A 19,983-nucleotide genomic window follows, 5' to 3' on the forward strand; every position below is an offset into this window, starting at 1 on the left:
GCATTTCTTTCTTTCTTTTTTTTTTTTTTTTTTTTTTCCCCCCTCCTTCTTGGTGCTGGGGATTGAATTTAGGACCTTCTGCTCGCCAGGCAGGCACGGTGCCTCTGAGCTACATCCCCAGCCCTGGTTTCTATTTTGAAACAGGATTTCACTATATAGCCCAGGCTGGCCTTGAACTCATTGTGGCCCTCCCTGCTTCAGCCTTAGAGATGGGCATGCGCCACCATACCCATCTGTATTGTTTCAGTCTTGTCACTGAGTTAAAATAGTGTCGAAGTCTGCTGTAAACTTTGATGTAATTAATTTAGCTGATGATGACTTTGCAGTGCTGGGAATGGAACCTAGGGTCTCACAAAGCAGGCGGGTGCTTTACTGAGAGCCACATCCCCAGGCTCCTAATGATTAGTTTTTCATGGCTGCTGTGCACGTAGCAGTGGGCTGGGTGTCATGGAAGACAGAAAGATGCTTAAAACCTTATAATCCATCTCTTCCGTGAGTTAGAGATGGTTTCCTATTTTGTAGGCTTGGGATTTCTTTTTTAAATACTAGTTTCTTTAGCTAGTTCAGTAGATATCTAATGGAAGCACAAGTATCCTGAAACAAGTATTGGGTCTTAGATTGTACCAGATTTCTGACATTTGTTACAAAATACAACTTTTATCCCTAAGAGTTTAATACCCATTAACTTCTGAGGGAAGGAGCTACTTGTGTGATTAGTTTTTATGGTGCTTGTAAACTCAAGGGATTCTTTAAAAAAGGAATGGGACTGGTTTGGGAGTCAGTTATACAGAGGCGGTATCATTATAACCCAAAATACCCATTTGTAACTTAGGCAAATGTAAAGGGTTACTGTGCAAACACTAGATTTTCTGAAGTCAGATTTCTGCTTCTGGCAAGATGGAGTCTACAGCTAACATGCCCGGAGTTAGGAAAACTTTTGCTTGTTGTTGTTTTGGGGTTTATTTTTTGAGAGAAAATCTCACTGTATATTCCAGGCTGGCCTCAGACTCAGTGCTCCTCCTGCCTCAGCCTCCCCAGTGCTGGGATTACAAGCGGGCACCACCATGCTGGACAGGAAACTTAGCTGAGACAGGAAAAAAATTGAACCTGAACTGAAAACTAATGTAATTCCATGTCAAGTAGCCTTTGAGATAGAAAGAATTGCATTCTGCTAGGCTCAGATGTCAGATTAATGTTCCTCTTTCTCAGCAGATTATAAACTTTTAAACTATTCTGTATTCAAACCACAAGTGTCTGACACATAATAGATGTGCTGTATTTGCGGTGGACTTTCATTTCTCCCTAAAATCCAGCCATTTCGCCCCTTGCCAGGATCCAGTAATGGAGCCTACTCCGGCCCATCTGATCAGCCACTTCCGAAGGGCAGACAGGTTATTTAATCCCTTTATTAATGGGCTCCAGTCCTTAAACCACTATTTTTGTTATTAATCCCACAGTCACAGTCTTTGGTATGTACCTAGCCTTTTAAAACATACAATTCGTTGTTGAGTTGTAAAATAAATTTGTTACAACCAACATAAAAAAGCAGGAGAGAAAAGACTAGAAAACCGGAGGATGTACTGGGCATACCCACATATACCAGGCTGCCGTAAGCTTTGTATTTTGGGACATGCTTGTCTGCCTGTCTTCAGAAGGTGGAAGTACCTCCAGCGCTCCTCTTGTGGGTGTTTCCTGCCTGCCTCTCTATAAAAGCCTTGCTCAGTAGTTGTTGTTGCTGTTTTGTGGTGCTGGGGGTCGGACCTAGGACCTTATAGATGCTCAGCCAGCACTTTACCGTGAAGTACACCCCCAGCCTGTGTCTGTAGTGTGACCAGACTTGGTCGCCCCAGAGGATAAGGTCTAACTGCAGCTCGGCCTTCCCAGAGCTCTCACTGCTGCCCTGCCCAGCAAGTGAGTGGGGAGGGGCAAAGGCCCCTTTGTAGGTGTGCAAGGAGCATGGTGCGGGGGAATCGCAAGGTCATTCCAGAGCTCTGACCCACCCGCATCTCTGCTTGGGTGGGCAGAGGCCAGGTTCAGGGCCCATCGTTGCCCTGTCTCCGCCAGCCACTCACTGTAGCCCTGCTTTGTCCTCCTATGGAAAGCATTTTGGGCAGAGCACCAGCTCAGAAAACTTGTCCATCCTCTCTGAAGTGGTGAGCCAGTGCCCCGAAACCCTCACAGGGTCCAGTCATGCTGCTCCTGCTGCCAGAGCCCAATAGGCAGTTTCTCGCAGTTTCTCTGTCTTCTGAAATCCATAAACGTAAATTCCGTTTTTTAACATTCTTTTAACAGCTGGCCTCTGAAGTGTCTTTGGGGAGTGGGGGGTTGCAGTCACCGGTGGAGATCGGTGCCCTTGAAAATTGGTTCCTCTTTGGAAAACTGCTGACACGGGCTAATCAGGCCAGACCTAACTGGCTGTGTTTCTACCTGCTGACAGCCTCAGTTTGGGACAGGCTGAAATTAGCTCTCACCGCCTGGGAGAGGCATGCCTTCCTCTTTTTTTTTCTTCTATAGAAATGGGGTAATTTTATGCCTGTCGAATAATACAGCTTTATCATATAGAGATAGCCAATATTAAAAAAAATAGCAGCCTTACCACATCCCCGTCTTGGGAAATATACTGTGCTGATCTGAATAACCAGAGAACTGGGTAATGGGTAATCACTCCTTTGAAGGCCCCTGTAGACCCCCTTTGTGATTGGTGTTCTTTGGAAAAGCTATAGACAAACCCGTTGAATACAGGAATTGTGTTGGTTTTTAAGGAGGCCCAAGGGTGTGTGACAGACCAGCCTAGTGTCCAGGTGGCCCAGACCATGTAGCCTTGATGTTCTGCTGCTGTCTGTGCCTTCTGTGAGCAAGGAGACCTCAGAGCCTTGCGTTCCTGGGAGATGCATCTGTCTGTGCACTTAGGTTTTGTTGTCCGGGGCTGGTATCTCTTGGAAAGGGATGATTCCCTACCCATTCTGTTAGCTCACAACCGGCAGGAGCTGTTGTTTTGATCTCTGTGTCTTCCAGCCAGCCCCACCATGGCCCCCACAGCAGCAGCGTGGGGACCCAAGAAACACACTCCTGCCAAAGGTTGTGGTAAGTTTCAAAATGAAAGATCCAGGCCTGAGCACACCGTCACACTTCCTATTCTATAGAACCAGCCTTTTTAACTGTGCCTCATCTTGATTCTAAATTTAGGCTTCTCTTCCTTTTTTTTTTTTTCCTAACCAAAGATTACTATGCAGACATTTAAGGGAAAAACTGCTCAAAATAATTTTTCCCCCAGCTTCTATTTGGTTTCCTGCAATGCTTAGGTGACTCATTCTCTTCCAAGAAATTTTAAAGGAAAGAGATGCAGGCTGTATATTGGTTCACAAAGACTGCACTGTAAATTCTTTTTGTTCCCTGCCTAGAAACCCCTGGCTTCTTTATAGGGAATGGAAAGGCTCTGCAGCCATCATTGTCCTGTGCTCAGCCTCATCAGGTTTGTTGTTCCCAGTGATACATGTGGCCCCTGTCTTGGGGTGGGTGCAGCTTCCCAGCTCCTTCAGTCCCTCCTCCTGGGCTGCACTTTCCCCTGAAGGCACACAGTTAAAGTTTCCCAAACAGAGAAAGGGAGTCCTTTTATCTTCTACAAAAGGAGAGACCCTGGCCATTTCCTGCCTCTCCCAGTGGGTCCAAATGGCTCCTGGTGCATTTTAACTGAGCTGGTTACCCGTGTGTTCCCAGCCCAACCCACCCTCTGCCCGAGGGAGTGGTGGTCAGATCCCTTCAGCAGCCTGTTCAAACAAACAGGACTCTGTTGGAGTGGTCCTCCCAGCTAATCAGTACTTGGAAGGAAACATCTGCCTAGCCTAATTGCTATTTTATTGGTTAGGCCTTCCCTGCCTCCTCCCTCTCCCTTCTCCTGCTCTGAAGTCCCAGGATCAGCCTCAAGGTAGGGGATCAGAAGCTTTCTCCTTTAACCTCTGCATTTAGACAACAGGAGAGAGGATGGAAGCTGGCCTGGAGGCAGGAGGGCAGCGTGGTGGGATGTGATACTCATGGCCACTTCCTGACCCTCAGGCTAGCAGTGAGTCATTTCTCCCAGCTTCACCTCCTCGAGCCTCTGCTGCATCAGAGAAGCTCAGCTTTGCTCACCATGGCTGGAGCGAGGATGAGGTTATAGATGAAAGGTGTTCTTCCTCGTGGCTTCTCCTCCAGTGGTTGAGGTCGCTCAGTACCATTGACCCTGTGCTGTGAAGCCAGCCTCACAGCCCTACACTGCAGGGGGTTGTGTTGGAATCTGATATGGACCCTAGGAGCAGGCAAAAGAGCTTGTAGAACTCTAGAGTGGCAGAAAACAGAGACTCAGAAAGATTATAGCAAGTGTAGGAGATCTGGGGCTAATTTAGAATTCCTTCCCCCTGCTCCCAACTGCCTACCAGGTATAAGAACTCATGGCTATTCATGATGGAAGTCACAACTACGCTGAATACCTTAATAGAAAACAATGACCAGAGAATTCCTTAACAGAGAGGTGGCAAACTATTAAAAGGAAGATGTCTAATCAGCATATCTTTTAAATGCTCAAGTTTACTAAAACCAAAGGACTGCAAAATATGGTAGGATAGCACATGAAATTGTCAAGACAAAAGTGAAATTAGCATTCTCGCATGCCTCTGGCAGTATTTTTAATTGGCACAGTTTTTCTTAAGGGCAGTTTAATGATATAAATGAATTCTCATTGACCCAACAATGTTGCTTCTAATAGAAAGTAATGAAAGTTTTGTGCATAGATTATGTGGGAAGTAATTTAATACAGTTTAAAAAACAATCACAGAACTTTGTAAAGTCCAGAATAGGAACTACATCAATATATTGTACTAAAGTGTTATAGAGGAAAAACATGCATGGGAAAGCATTTGCAAAAGAGACATTTAAGGAAATTTAGCTTCTAAACAGTGTTTATAATGCAATCCTGACTTTGGAGAAATAATGAAAGAGAAATTAGAAAAACATATTGCAAGGTGATGTTTTCTTAGTGGTAGATATTTAAGGATTTTTTTCTCTTGATATTTGTGTAGTTTCCTTATTTTAGTAAGTATATATTACTTTTGAAATAAAAATAAGTTGGTTTTGGGGGGGGTACTGGGGATCGAACCCAGGACCTTGCGCTTGTGAGGCAGGCGGCAGAACCACTGAACTAAATCCCCGGCCCTAAAAATAAGTATTTTTAAGGTAAAGATATGTGCACCTTGAAAAAAACAAGAGCTGAAACGATTGTTTCTGAATGAAAAGCCTGTTCTTGCCTGGGAGCTGAGCACTGCCAGGGCAGTATCTTACCTTCTGACAGAGAAGGCTGTTGTTGGTGTTGAAATTTTCAGTAGTAAAGAACTAGAGGGAACTGGCAGAAGATAAAATGGGGGCTTCTTCTTTCAGAAGTCCAGTGGTGCCAACCAGTTTTAGCCCCTGTTCTCTTGGACTTGGTGTAATGTTCCGTATAACAGACACGACTGACTTCCTTCTTCCTCATCATCTGGGTCCCAACTGTTCTCTGTGGTTAGATACCCACCTTGGGTGACCAAAGCAAAGAATCTGAGAGTGAGCACTACTTAAGATTAACCAGGCAGAGGGACGGGGATTTAGCTCAGTGGTTCTGCCGCCTACCTCGAAAGTGCAAGGGCCTGAGTTCTGAGTTTGATCCCATACAAAAAAAAAAAAAGATTAACCAGGTGGAGACCACTTAGCCTATCAGGACCATGTAACCAAGCATCCAACACTTAGAGCCACTGCTCTGGGAGATGGGGTAGAAGTAAAGCAAGTAAGGAGTGTAATCCCCTCCTGTTTGGAATTGTCTGTTCAGCTAGGGACTTCAAAGACCTTGCATGTGTATATGCTTTTTCCTCGTTCACCCTCTTGCACATCCTCCTCTCCTTTGTAATCCTCTGGAATGTTTGCCTCCAAGTATCTGAGGACGCACGTTCCACCTAATAACAGTTGCTAGGTAGGATGTGGCTTTCAGACCTGCTCTTTGGGGACCAATTGAAAAATCAAACCCTATAACCCACACAGTTGCCTTTGTCAGGCTATAGAAAGGACACATTTCATTTTAGTAAAACTCTTTAAGTAATCTGATCATAATTGGGTCTGATCTGAGTGGTTATCTGATTTGCTGGGTTAAATAATGGGCCTTAATTGAATCTGTGTTATTTCTAGAGCCAGTGCTGCAGTTTCCTTTGTTTGCCCTGCCTCCCTCCTTCTGTTTTCCCAATTAACCTTCATTCTTATTTCTTTACAGAGTAAAGAAGTCGGCCAGCAGCTCCAAGATGATTTGATGAAGGTCCTGAATGAGCTCTACTCGGTAAATCAGTTGGGTTGCTTGACTCTAACAAGTAGAAGGAAGCAGCGTTTGGCAGCTTGCAGACACAGTCACGTCAGCAGCAGAACTGAGCTGAGGTTGTGGACAGTGCATGTTCCCCAGTGGGGTGACCCCACCCATCTCCTTTTCAGAACTGAATGAGCCAAGAAGTACTTTCTCAAAATAGTGTGCAAGCTCACTCTGGCCTCATTTGGGGCATTCTCCCAAGAGACCAGCCAAGACCTAGGTCACCAGAACATCGGACACCGTTAGTTAGCAACCAGGGACCCCAAGCAAAATGGCAAGGAACAGTGTTGCGCCATTAACATGTGCCTGTCGGAAAGAATTTGTGGTCCAAGTCTTGCATCAGGTCTTGGATTGATCCTGGCTTGAGCGGTAAACCGATTTCTAAGTGTCCAAACATGAGGGACCAGTTCAGGCAGAGAGCACTTTGCAGCAGCTTCCTAGAGTAGAAACCTCAGAGAGGAGGCAGGCTGTGGCCTGGAGGAGAGAACACAGCCCATCCTGGAGTGACTGGCACTTCATGTGGACTGAGGCGGGCTAGTGCTTCCCCAGCCATGTTTGGTTTATTGTCACTGAAAACAAATGCACACACATGCACACCAGGAAAATTTCTGTTGCCGTAAGGAGAATATTTCAGTGTCTTTTGGAGATGCCTTCCCAGCTTTGCTGTGTCAGCCCCGTGTGTCATTTTCCAGGGTTGGCCCGTTCTGTTTAGAGGTAAAACTGATTTTCTCTTTTCTCGCTTATCCCTCCCCTTGCCTTCTCCTTCCCTCCTGCTTGCTTGCTTGCTTCCTTCCTTCTCTCCCTTCATAGGAAGAGCAGCAGTGGCTGTGTGCTGCTCAGGCCTTTGGGATTAGAGAATTCCATTTTCTTAATCCAGAAGCCTAGGTGTGGCCATTCTGTTATGGCAACTGTACACAAGGCAGTCATCTCGTTTTTCTCCGTGGTGCTTGTTTTGTTTTGAGTTTCTGCTCTGTGACTCTTCTGCACTGGAGCCAAGTAGATAGATGGCACCCTTAGGTTCAGCTCCCACTTTTCATTTCTCTCAAGTTAAGACTGTTTTAAAAATAGAAGCAAATTGACACAACCATTTGCAGACTGGATTAGTTTCCTGAACTGTCTGTTCAGTGCTTATTTCTTTACTTTTAGAGCATCTTGTAGGCACGAAGATGAGCTATTACTCCTTTCTTCTGGCAGAGAATTCACTAAGATATAAATGACACATGTTATTATAGGAGTCCTTTTTATTTTCCTCTAAGCCTCTTGGGCCTCTGGTATTTGTAGCTGTTTCTGGGAAGAATTACATTGGCCAACCAGCAAACTCCAAAACAACTTAAACTCAAATCCAGATGCCAGCTCTTGCCCTGGAGCTGAGAGCCACAGGAAGAGTGGTGTCTGAGGATCTGTTAGCTTTTGCCCAGAGTCCGATCGCTTCATGAGCTGTGATCTAGGAGTAAGTGAGAGGGTGCAGGCTGTGTCTGAGCACAGCTGCGAGGCTCTTCCAGCTTCAGGCTGTCCAGCTGCTTTCTTGGCCACGAGGAGGCCATAGCCAGTGCAGAGCATAAAGCCTGAGAATGGGCTGAGTATGGTGTTCCTGCCAAGAAATGAGTTGGTACATGCTCATAATTTGTCCAAGGCTTAAATAAAAATTTGATATTTTCCTCTAGTAGGTGATAGGGAGAGAAAAAGAATAGAGCATACCAGAAAGTTTTAAAGAAGGCAGAACATTCTCATACAGGGTGACCTTTTTTGCCCCAAAGGGACACTTAGCGGTGTCTTCAGACATTTTTAGCAGTCACTTTGGAGGAGTGGAAGTTGTTGCTACTCTCATGAGCAGAGGCCAAGGATGCTGTTGAAACCCTACAGTGTGCAGAACAGTGCCCTGTGACGTGTGTAGTGACCATTCTCCTCAGTTATGCAACCTGGGCTCTGCCCTGTGTTGACCACTAGCAGTATAAACTTGGGGACACCCTCACTCCATGATCCTCTTGTCCCATGCTTTCCATGTGCTCCTATCTCTGTATCCTGGGGTAGGGTTGACAGGGGCAAGCCTACCTCGGAAATATCAGGCTGCGGTGAAGGATCAGCTGAGTTTTGATGTCTGTAGGACATTAGAAGGCTCACAGAATTAAAAGTTCTTCTGAAGGGCGGGATGAGCTTGGGTCCAAATAAAGACAGGACAGAACCGGAGTGACTGACTGTCCCTGGGTAGCCTGGGGCAGGAGACTTCCAGGGTGGAAACTGGGAAAGTCCTAGCGAGATGATTAGTCACCCTGCATGGGGCAGTGATCTCATCAAGTAGGAAGCTGGAACTCCTGTGTGCTGGCTTTGGGAAGCCGCTTGCTCTGCACTCTAAGGGAAGTTAGAAGTGGATAAGGGAGAGTTTCTTGTAAGGATCATCTCCTTTACTGAGTCTTCAGGAAAGCAGGGAAGGGCCTCTTCTTTCAGTGACCCTTTGGGCAATAGAATTTATCTTTGGGCACTAGAAAAAGGAAATTAAAGCTATAAGAAGCTCACCACCAATGTGCTGGTATATACTTGTAATCCCAGCCATTTGGGAAGCTAAGGCAGGAGGATCTCAAGTTCAAAGCCAACCTGGGCAATTTCATGAGACTCTCAAAATTTAAAAAAAAGCCAACCACTATGAGAGAACTCGTGTGGATGGCTCACCTTCATGACGTACAGTGCACTTGTTTTCCTACATTTACTTGGCCCAAACCTGCTCTGCAGAGCCTGTTTCCTTTCCTACTTTTAATAAAATTTGCTAGCATTAAAAAAAAGAAGCCGGGCGTGGTGGCGCATGCTTGTAATCCCAACCCTCAGGAGGCTGAGGCAGGAGGATCGCTGTGAGTTTGAGACCAGCCTGGGCTACATAGTGAGTTCCAGGTCAGTTTCAACTACATAGTGAGACCCTGTCTCAAAAAACCAAAAAGAGAAGAAGACTGAGTATATAGCTTAGTGGTAGAGCCCTGCCTACAGGCCCTGGGTTCAATCTTCAGTATCACTGCCACAAAACACACACCCACGTACCCCCACCACAGACTTGCCATATTTTCAGTGTTGTTCTTACATATCCCCCTTGGTGTCCGTGAACACTTCCTTCGAGGACTGATTACACAAGGGTTGGTAGTTTAAATGCTGTGGAGCACTGATGAGCTAAGGGCCAGAGCCCAGGTGTTTCCAAAGAAAAACCTCTTTGGACAAGAGGCCCAGAGTCTTCCCATAAGTGGCCAGCTGCCTCTTTGTACCTTTCTCCTCTCTGCCTGAAGAGCCTTTGATTTTCTTGACTTAGCACCATGTGCCAGAGGCCGTTTCCCACAGCTGCTGCAGAGAGAGCAGTCTTGGGCGGCACCTTCTCCAGCACGAGCAGGCTGGCCTGGAAGCCGTGGAGGAGGGAGTGTGCGTTTCCCACTGGTGCTCCAGGGGTGCTTCAGCAGGCAGCGCGCTTCTTCCCAAGGCGCTCCCGATTGTTAGAGGATGTGTCCTGAGCAGCCCAGGGAGCCTCCGTCATGTGCTGTATCTGCAGTCACAGGCACCACATGGGCCTGGCTGGATAGGAAGAGTCGGGGAAACCCTGGGCTAGATAGAGAATGAGGAGGCTTTGGAACACCAGGCTGCTGTCGCCCGGAGCTTTATGTCCTGGTACTACCCATGAGCGTGTGTCCCTGGACTTGCAGAGCTTCTTGAGACTGGTGTCCAGCACCTGTGCCCTCAGAACAGTGGCCCCCAGTGGTTCCTCAGCTCTGTCCTGGCACAAGGTGTCATGGATACAACCACATATCAGATGTTCCTAAGTGTAAGACATTTAGTTTTTAATACGGGGAGACAAGAAAAGCAGTACATAAACAAATCAGGTGATGAGAACTCACGTGTCTGCACAGAGAAAGGGCGTGAATCAGGCTCCTTGGAGAATTGCTTGGATTGAATCTTAATTGCCAGGAGCCCCTCCTCCTGGACCAGTTCTTATTTTATGACACAGTGTCTTTATTTCTCCCTCATCCCTCTGAGGCTACTATTGATAGACTGCTTTCAAAGTTTTCTTCTCTCTGTATACCTTGTTTCCTCCCAGTTGCTTGTTTTGGTCTTGGTCTTGGTCCTCCCCATTAGATGTTTTCCTTAAATGTCTGGTTATCCTTAGCTGCAGCTCCTGTTTTGAAATGAGGCACTAAACAGCTCTGGGTCAACCACAGCTTTCACCGGAGGGTGATCTGGCTGGGCTTTCAGGAAACTCCAGCACTGGTGTTTCTTTGCCTTTTATGCTGAGGTGCGGATCTTTTTTATTCTAATTTTTGGGACCTTGCGCTTGTGAGGCAGGCAGCATAACGACTGAGCTAATCCCTGGCCCTTACGCGACTCTTTCAATTCCTACTTCATCTAGGGGGCTGAGTTGTGAGGAAGTCTGGGCCTTCTCAGCATCCAGTACAGAACTTTGCTGTTGGTCCTCCTGTCATACTTCAGCACCCCATCAGCTGAGCCCCATGCTGTCAGTCCAGAGAAGCTTCCTGATAAACTTGTGGTCTTCTCATGTGCTGTCGCTTCTTGGCTCTCCCTCCTGGTCTAGAATTCCGTGGTGCATGACTGCTTGCTTGCCTACTGCTTGTCATAGTCGGCTTCCATTCTTTTTGTTTCCTCAGTTTACACTAAAAATAGTAACTGAAAACTCTTTTCTAACGTTTTAGTGTGGCCTGGGAGGGAGCAGAGCTAAATACATGAATTCAGTATTTAGTGCCTTACAGTAAAGTGAATAAAGCCAGTTTCTCTTTTCAAGACTCCCTTGACTATGCTTAACCTTTCTTTCCAGCCACAGTATTTCAGCTCCAGTCTTACGCAGAAGAAGTCACTGTTACTTCATGGCCAGAGTATGGATTTTGGAGTTTGTCACACCTAGGTTTGAATCCTGCTCCCATTTGGCCACATGGCTGAGCCCCATTTCCTCGTCTTTTGAATCGGAAATAGTAAACATATCTTTCCTAGAGTAGTGAGGACTGAGAGAGATGGTGAACAGAAGGCCCGCGGGCCCTAAGTGTCGGAACTGATACCGACTTGGCCCCTCGCTCTCCCCCCTTGTCCAGCAGTGCACACCACCCACCCTGCTCTCAGTGAAGTCTCGTGGCACCGGTGTGGCATTGCCCTCCCCTTCACACTGCTTGGTGAGTTAGCAGGCATTTTTAGTTCCCAGCTAGAGGCCCTTGCGTGGAAACAGAAAGCTCCAGCAGAGTTGGACGGGCACTGAGTGACTGGACGTAGTTTATTTGAGAGGAGTGGAAACAAGCTTGAGTTCTAGGCTTCCTGGCCTCCTTGCTAAGTTGTGGAATTAGATTCCTAGACAGTTGCTTTGATGGAAAATTTGAAAGTTGAGTCTTTCTCTCTTTATATTACTTCCTTCTTGTAGCGACTCTGGTTGCACTTGATGAAGATTTTATTCCTTCCCATCGTCTTACTGGAATTGTGCAGGTTCACAGTATTCATGGGATTGTTGCTTAGACAGTAGAATTGCCACATAAATAAAAGAAGTAAATGTGCGCTTGCCCTTGACACAAAGCCAGGAACATATTAGCTGCTCAGTAAAGGGCGGCTGCCGTTGCTATAACCACTGCTATTCTTGTTGCCACGAGAAGGTGTCTGATGTAGATAAAGGGGGCCAGTAGAGAGCTTTTAGAGCCTTTTCCTCCTCGTTTTATATCTGAAAGGTACAAGAAGTATATAGGCTACTGCAGAGCCTCCTCTGGGGGGCCCTAACCAGGGAGACCTGCCATCAGGGTCTGAGAGAGGCACCATTGTTTCCTGTCTACTCAGTATTGTGAGGTAACTGAGCAATTGGGCAAATATAAGAGTAATGATTTCAAGTTATAATAAATTAAAGAAAATAATACACAGTCATTTTAGTAAGAAGACACAGCGGTTTAGTTCCAGTACTGCTCTCCTGTGCTTTGGAGCAGTCTCTGATATGTACTGTTCGCTGAACCAGGCACTTGTGGATTTTTCCCTCAGGGCATGAGGATGTTGCTTCCCAGGGGAGAGGCCTGGCTGTGGCTTCCAGGCCGAGCTGACCCCACTAGCTTGACCTCGAGTGGGGTGGGGTGTCTTGCAGGTCATGAAGACGTATCACATGTACAATGCCGACAGCATCAGTGCTCAGAGCAAGCTGAAGGAGGCAGAGAAGCAAGAGGAGAAGCAGATTGGTAAATCCGTGAAGCAGGAGGACCGGCAGACCCCGCGCTCCCCGGATTCCACAGCCAATGTCCGCATCGAGGAGAAACATGTCCGGCGGAGCTCAGTGAAGAAGATTGAGAAGATGAAGGAGAAGGTGTGTATGCTCCAGCAAAACTGCAGAGGCAGGGAGGAATGTTCCAGACGGAAGGACTGAGGGGGTTTCCCAGTAGGCTCCTTGCAGAGCCACACAAGGAAGCTCTGGGGCTCTGTAGTGGGTTTCTGCCCTGGCTGGAGTCCTAGGTGTTGGAAGAACTTGACACCAAGCTTTTAACCTCTAGCAGGTAAGAACCAGTGGTGACCTTTCCCGGCCCATTTCCCCACTCAGGTGAAATATCCTAGTGCTTTAGGTGGGTGGGTATGCGTTCTGCTTGGTGTTAGGCATCAAGGTTCAGGGGCAGTCAGAGGTAGCAGTACTCCCTCCAGGGTGGCAGTGTGAAGATGGAGAAGGGTGTGTGAGGATAGAACCGAAGTGGGGCATGCCTGTGAAGTGGGAAGCTTCATTAACTTTCCCTGAAGTGATCTACATTATGCCCTTGAATCTCATTAATCAGAATTAGAACCCAATTTAAAGCTGATGCTCATGGGGACTAGCAGCACAGTTGTGGTTCTTGAATGAACTATACTTTCATTTCTTAGCAAACAAGCTCCCCTTTAAAAAAAGGAAAAGTGAACTTCTGTTTCCTTTTCAGCGCCAAGCAAAGTACACAGAGAATAAGCTGAAGGCCATTAAAGCCCGGAATGAGTACTTGCTGGCTTTGGAGGCGACCAATGCGTCTGTGTTCAAGTACTACATCCATGACCTGTCCGACCTGATTGATGTAAGTGCTGAGAGCCAAGGACCTGAGGACCCCTCTCCTGGATGCTCACACGGTCCGCCTCTCTGTGGTCCCGGTGTCCTAGGGCTATTGGAGAACAGTCTGTGGAGAGAGTAGCCGTGGTCCCTTAAGGCTGGCCATGTACTGAGCCCCGAGTGATGCGCTGAACACTTTGTTTCCTTTACTACTTAACCACAGTCCAGGGAAAATGGCATCGTTTCCACTTTTATTGGCTCACACTCAGTTCGGGTAACTTACCCAGAGCCAGTAAGTGACAGAGGCAAAGTGTGCACTCAGTCTGATTACTAACCCATGCTCACAGTCACTCTGTTCTTCTGTCTCCCGGGAAATGCTCCTTTTACCCACAGCTTGGACAGCGAGATGACGACAAGGACCAGAGTTGGGGAACCATACTCGACTTGTGCATAGCAGTGGGTGTTTCTCAGGAGCCTCTTGTTCCATAAGCAGTGTCGCCTGCAGTTTGTAGATGAGGGTTAAGAAATGTAACTACACTGGGTGTGTAGATTTGCAGTGCAGTCAAGAAGGTGTCCAGATGCCGCTGACATCTGGCCTGTCCTTGCCGAGGCGTGACACAAAGACAACTGGCTGAGAGAAGCGGTTTGTGGGAGGTGTGTTTGCCTGGACCAGGGACAGCCTTTTGTCTTTAGCCTTTGGGTCAGACTCAGCCTCCTTGACCTGTTGCCTCTCTTGAGACCATATAGTTGGTCTTCTGAGCCTTCTCCCATGCAGGTCCCAAGCTGCCTGAGTGCGAAGCCAGTTTCAAGTGAAGCTACATAAGTGTAACTCTCATGAAGTGGTTGCACCTTGGGGCCACAGTCCAAACGAGAGAAATCAGACACACTTGTGTCTCTGGTGTGAGAAACTGAAATGGTAATCAGCATCAAAGTGTAAATGGGAAGAAAATGTTCAAATCAGTAGAGGAACGGGGGGCAGTAAGGAAAAAGGGAGTAGAAGGAAAAAATGGAAATAAAGCTTACTTAAATAAGGAGGGAAGAGGAGGATAGGAAAAAAAAATCAAGATATATCACCTACAGATACAAATTCCCTATGTGAGTGGTATCGTTTATATCTAAAATGTGCTGATGAAGTTCTGTACCCTTCACTTGTCAGAGTGAGGACTCGAGCCAGTGCACGAAACATTGGCACCCTACTGTCTAGGGCCCGGGTGAACCCCAGCATCCTTCCTGGGCTTGACACTTCCTCAGCTCCTCAGCAGTGGTGGTGGCGGCAGCTGGGCTTTGCAAGTCTCTGGTCACACTGTGCCCGCTGGCCTGCCTTGGTTTCTCTACAAGCAAACCCACCATGCTTCACACCCGTGTGGTCGAAGATTCACTGTAGAGTAACCAGCGGGGCATCTGGGCTTGGCCTCCCTCTGCTCTGGAGCTCTGCTTTGTTTCCCACTCCTTTGCCCTCAGCACAGTAAAGACTAAGACTAGAACCTTGGTGCTTACATCTGGCCCATGTCAGAGTTGCTTGAGGAACTTTACTGAAGTACAGATTTCTTTCTCCCTTCAGATGTGGAGTTTGACTCAGTAGGTTCTGCCCTCTCGGTGCCCCCAAGTGCCGGTCTCACTGGGTAAGTGGAGCTTGGGTCCCTGTTCAGGTGTCTTTATTCTGGCTGCTGTTGATGCCAATCTGAACATTGTCCCTCAGTGAAGGTCAACGCCCCAAACAAGATCCTTTCTCCTGCTCAGCACAGTTCCTCACTGTTGAGAAAGAGGCCCGTTTTCCACCTGTGGAGGAGAATCGGTTCTTTCTTAGGCTCAATCTCTACTATTATCTAAGACTTAGTTAAAAAAGAAAGAATCAGACCATGCAGTGTGCCACACCTCTTCCACCGTTTGTCCTCTTCCTCTTTCTCAGGCAACTTTCCTGCTATTTCACCAGGGAAGGAAGGGCCTACTGCTGAACTGTTCACAATTTACGTAACCTTCACATCCTTCATCAGGTGTGAGCGTGTGTTTAAAATCAGCATAAGAACCTATTTTTATCTTCCTCTTCTTTTTTTTTTTTTTTTTTTTTTTTTTTTTTTTTTTTTTTTTTTTTTTTTTTTTTTTTTTTTTTTTTTTTTTTTTTGGTACGTATTTGTCATGCATACTGATCATACCCATCATAGGAAATTGGTACCTGTACGTAATACATCTGGATTTTTTTCCTCACCCCCTTCTCTTAAAACCCTTCGGAAGCTGTTTATTTTCATTGTCTTGAAGAAGAAAAAGAAGGTCTGTCGGCTAACTTCACAGGATGTGGTTGAAGTGCCGTTGAAACAGAGGACAGCAGCCTCCTTGGCACCCAGCTGGGCATGGGCTGGGACTGTGAGCAGGTCCAGGGTGGCGGCTTTCCAAGCCACAGCGGCAGTAAACTTGCTCTTCTTTCTTTGCTGTTGTGTTTTGGTTGTATCTTGTTTATTCTGCTTGTTGTTCGTTTTGTTTTGTTTTTTGTAGGGTGAGCACAGGCTAATTACTCTTTTTATAAAAAGCTAATGCTACTCAGCTCTAAATGTTCAGTAAATATTGATTTGGGGAGGCTAAATGCTAAGCATAGGGGTACACATTTGTAGTAGTTTTGTCTGAGAAGTATTTATAGGCTCGAGGCATTTCAAACTGTGGCTCATAATCCATTCAGGGAGGCATGAAATTTCATTTACAGGTTTGACCTTTTTTTTTTTTTAATAGATGACTACACTAGACTAGGAAAGAAAATAGGGTATATCAAAGTAGTATAGTTAAATTTTATTTTGTGAAACTTGTAGGTGTATACATGCGTGTTTGCATACCCCATGCATGGTGGGGGGGGAATATATTCCTTAGTATGAGTTGAGAGCCACAGACCTCAGAACAGAGGACAGGAGGGTCTCTTAGTCTTCTCTTTCAGCTTCAGACAGGCAAGAACTAGGACTTACTTCGCCTTAGAAGCCCCCCGTGATTAATATATATCTGAGCACAGTATATTTGGGGGGGGGGCTAGAAAGAAGATGATAGTCACATAAGCCAAGATTTTCTTTCCATTTGGGGCCATTTAGATTCTAAATTTATCTGACTTTGCTGTTTAGTATTCTTTTGCTGTATAATTTACATATAAGAACTAAATGTGTGTTACAGCTTGAAGAATTTCAACAAATTTCTGTGCCTTTGTAACCTACGTCTTTATCAAGATACAGAGTAAATACCTCGATGAAAGATGTATTCTCATTGCCCTGGAGAGTTCTCGTCTCTTCCCCGTCAATCCCCCACTCCTGGCAGCCAATACCCTGACCTTTCACCGTAAATTAGTGCTGCCTATTGTAGAACTTCCGGGATAATACAACATTTATGTTTTTTGTGTTTTGTTTCTGTTGCTTACTATGTTTTTGAGCTTCCTCTAGGCTATTTTCATGTATCATTAGTTTCTTCTCTTTTTTTGCTGTTCTGTGCAATAAGAAGGACTCTAAATGTGCCTTTGTAACGGACCAGTGAGAGCAGGATCAAGTGCGGAGCCTGGGATGTTGGCATCTGGGTCTGGCCATGTCTTTGTGCTTATTCTAGTCCATTGTCATCTGTGTTGTTTGTGGCTTTTTGCCTCCTTCCTAGGGAGCTGAAGCTCCGTGCATGTTTACGGTATTGAGGTTCAATGAAAGGAAGTTACTTCTGTACATAGCATTAAACTCAGACTAGGAAGCCATGCAATCCTCTGACACACACCAGGTAGACCCTGACTCCAGGCCAGAAAGACATTCTGAACTCCCTTGACAGTGTCCACAAACCGGAGGCCCGTTGGGGTATAATTTTCCTCCCCTGTGTTCTTTGGCTCTCTCAGTCTGGGAGCAGGTGGATGAATGAAGGACAGGCCACTGTCTTCATGGATAGCTGGAGTGCTGTGAGTGTCATGTACACAGGGATTGTGTGCCCAAGTCAGGGATGAGGGACCTTGGCTTCCCCAGCAGGAAATTGATTAAGGCCACTTACTTATCTCTTCCATGTCAACTTGAAGTAGGTGTTGTGAAACACCCATTTTAATTTGTAGATCTTCTCTAGAGTCTCTTTAAGTGAGAATATCATCCAGAAAAGGGTTAATGAGCTATCAACACAAGTTACACATCTGGATGGGCTGTCATTAAATTCTTATAAGAATTTGATTTCCCCTGAGAACGTTTTCACCAAACATTTGTATAACTCAGAGATGGCCAGGGGAGCCCAGGGTGGCCATAGAACTCATCAGAAGCTATAGAAAGCACACTTTGTCCCCAGTGTGAACAAAATAACTAATGCGCTGCCTCTGCTCTCGGGAGTCTCCAGAATAGGACGAAATGTTCAAATCTCATTTATCTGACTTCGCCAGATATTGCTTCTCTGCTAAAGTCTCCATTTCTGGCTATTGTCCTGCCAGTATGTAGATGGCCAAGGATCTGGAAAACCTATTTCAAATCTCCTGGGTTGACCAGAGACACGGGAGAGTCAGGGAATACTGTGAGATCCCTATTCACTGGCACAGAGTGGCTACAGAATAGTCATATAAATAGGCCTGGTGCTCTGGCCTGGAAAGCTCCCTGCTTTGAGCAAAACAAAAGCTTCAGGTCTGCACCTACCAACTGGACTTACATCACTATTCAGCCTGTGTAGGTTGCTTTCTGATGAGGCTATTTTCATGAGCTTTATTGAATACCTACTATGAGCAAGACCTAATGGGGAGGGACTGAAACAGGGCTCACATGCAGGCTGAGCTCTCACGGAGCTCCCGTTCTGGTTGCAGTGACAGGAAATGGAAGCCACACAATTGGGGGCGGGCGGATCCTGTGTCCGGGCTGGAGGTGCGCATGGTTATGAGGCTGGAAATTTGATTAAGATGTCGAAGATTAGGTCTGATCCCAAAAGGTGAGAGGAGTGGGATTTCTGGAAAGAAGAGCTAGGAGCACCAGGGTAGGGGCTGATGGGTTTAGGGGGCGACGAATGGTCTTTGTTAGATGTCTACACAGTGTCAGATAAGTGTACTGTGTCACTTGTTAGCAGCTCGCAGAAGTCTGAGGTCGAGGGATAAGTAGCTTATTTATGGTCACTCAGTTGATTGGGGGCCTGTGCTTTTGTGATGCCCTGCTTGAGTATGGCATTGGACTGGAGCAGAAGAGGCCGAAGGAAAGAGCTCATGTTGAGTGGGCAGATTGCACACAGACTAGCATTGGTTCTACAGTTTGGCTTTGCTCACATTAGTTACCTTCGCTGAGCCTCAGCTTCTTAGTCTGGAAAACTAAGAAAATACCAACATTACTGGGGTAAATTCTGAGGATTAGAAATGTAGAATGCACATGCTACACTGAGTACACTGGTGTACAGCAAATACACTCAGAGAATCGAAGTGTTTCTCTGAGCTTCCAATACTGAGGGAGGGAGGGTTTCCCCTGGGAGTGGGGGAAGAGAGACATAGTTAAGGTTCTTTATCGAGGACACAGCAAAAGTCACATTTGAGGACAGTAAAGCAAAGTGCAGTGGTGTAAGGAAGGGCTATGAATTAAAATAGAGATAGTGAGAGTGGAGAGGAAAGGAGTTTCCAGAATTGCTAATGGTTTCTGAAGGGGATCCTGCCCGCTGCAGCTCTCCTCCCATGCACAGTGTGGGCAGCATCACTTTCGTTCAGGTGACTTAGAGACGGCGCTCATCACCAGGGCCTGTAGCAAGCTGGTCAGGAGGTGCGCAGGCCCAAGGGCAGCCTGGCCAGTTCAATGGCGCCTCTGGAGAAGGATGTACGTGCAGTCTCCCAATCAGCCGCTTTTGTCCGGTTTCCATTTGCTCTTCCTACCCCATGGAATTTAATGTCTTTCCATCCTCTGGCTTAGCTAACTGTAACTGCTGTTATTCTGTGGAAGCTAAGCACCTGCCAGAGCCTATTGGCACTGAACCCAGAGCCCAGCCCAGCAGGTGCTCTGTCGCTGAGCTTCTTGTCAGATGCCTAGAAGGAGGAGGCCTGTCATGTGCTCTTTCTTCCCCAATAGTGGCTGTTCCCGGTGTGATTGTGAGGGGAGGGAAAGGCTGAGGGAGAGTTAATTTGATGCTTGCTTTTGCGGTGAGATGACAATCAGGCAGATGGCTTTACTATAGCCATAGATTTAGCTCTGATGTTTCTTCTCAGGATCTGGACCAAAACACTGCTACGCAATTAAGGGGATAGTAGATGGCCAGAGAATTTGGATCTCTGGGTCCTTTAGGAGGAGTAAGAAATATTGTCTTAGAATTACAGAGCACCATTGCTGAGGAAGGGTCTAGGGCTTGTGTTTAACACAGTGATGTTCAGACTTCTGCTCCACAGAAGAAATTGTTCTTTAAACCAGACTGTACACAGAATCATAGGAAAATGTCTTGGTTGAGAGAGAGCTCCATATCCTGCTATTTGGGCTGCCCTTCTGCTGCCTTCTCAAGGGCAGCCTGAGTGTGGCACCGAACTGACAGCTCTGAGCTGCCCCTGAGAACCACCAGCCAGGCTGACACTGTTCATTTTGCTGTCGAAGGAGCAGGTTTAGGTTGGTTTGCTCTACCTCTAGTGGTGGTTTTGTTTTTGTTTTTGTTTTTATATACAGTTGCCTCTTTTATACCTCTCCTCCCCTCCCCTCCCCTC

At 46.5% G+C, this 19,983-nt stretch overlaps 1 protein-coding gene across 4 annotated transcripts in view; it reads left to right on the forward strand.

The window, feature by feature from the left end:
- Positions 1–19,983, forward strand: part of Srgap2 (SLIT-ROBO Rho GTPase activating protein 2) — a 225,780-nt gene that overhangs the window by 152,486 nt on the left and 53,311 nt on the right. For all 4 annotated transcript variants that reach the window (XM_010613090.1, XM_010613092.1, XM_010613091.1 and 1 more), the window contains exons 4-6: positions 6,269–6,331; positions 12,444–12,659; positions 13,255–13,383. In XM_010613090.1, the coding sequence (XP_010611392.1) occupies positions 6,269–6,331; positions 12,444–12,659; positions 13,255–13,383 (408 nt within the window). The remainder of the gene's footprint in view (positions 1–6,268; positions 6,332–12,443; positions 12,660–13,254; positions 13,384–19,983) is intronic.

The sequence above is a fragment of the Fukomys damarensis genome, unplaced genomic scaffold (genome assembly GCF_012274545.1).
Source record: "Fukomys damarensis isolate Sample0158 unplaced genomic scaffold, DMR_v1.0_HiC HiC_scaffold_11, whole genome shotgun sequence".
Taxonomy (NCBI): Eukaryota; Metazoa; Chordata; class Mammalia; order Rodentia; family Bathyergidae; genus Fukomys; species Fukomys damarensis.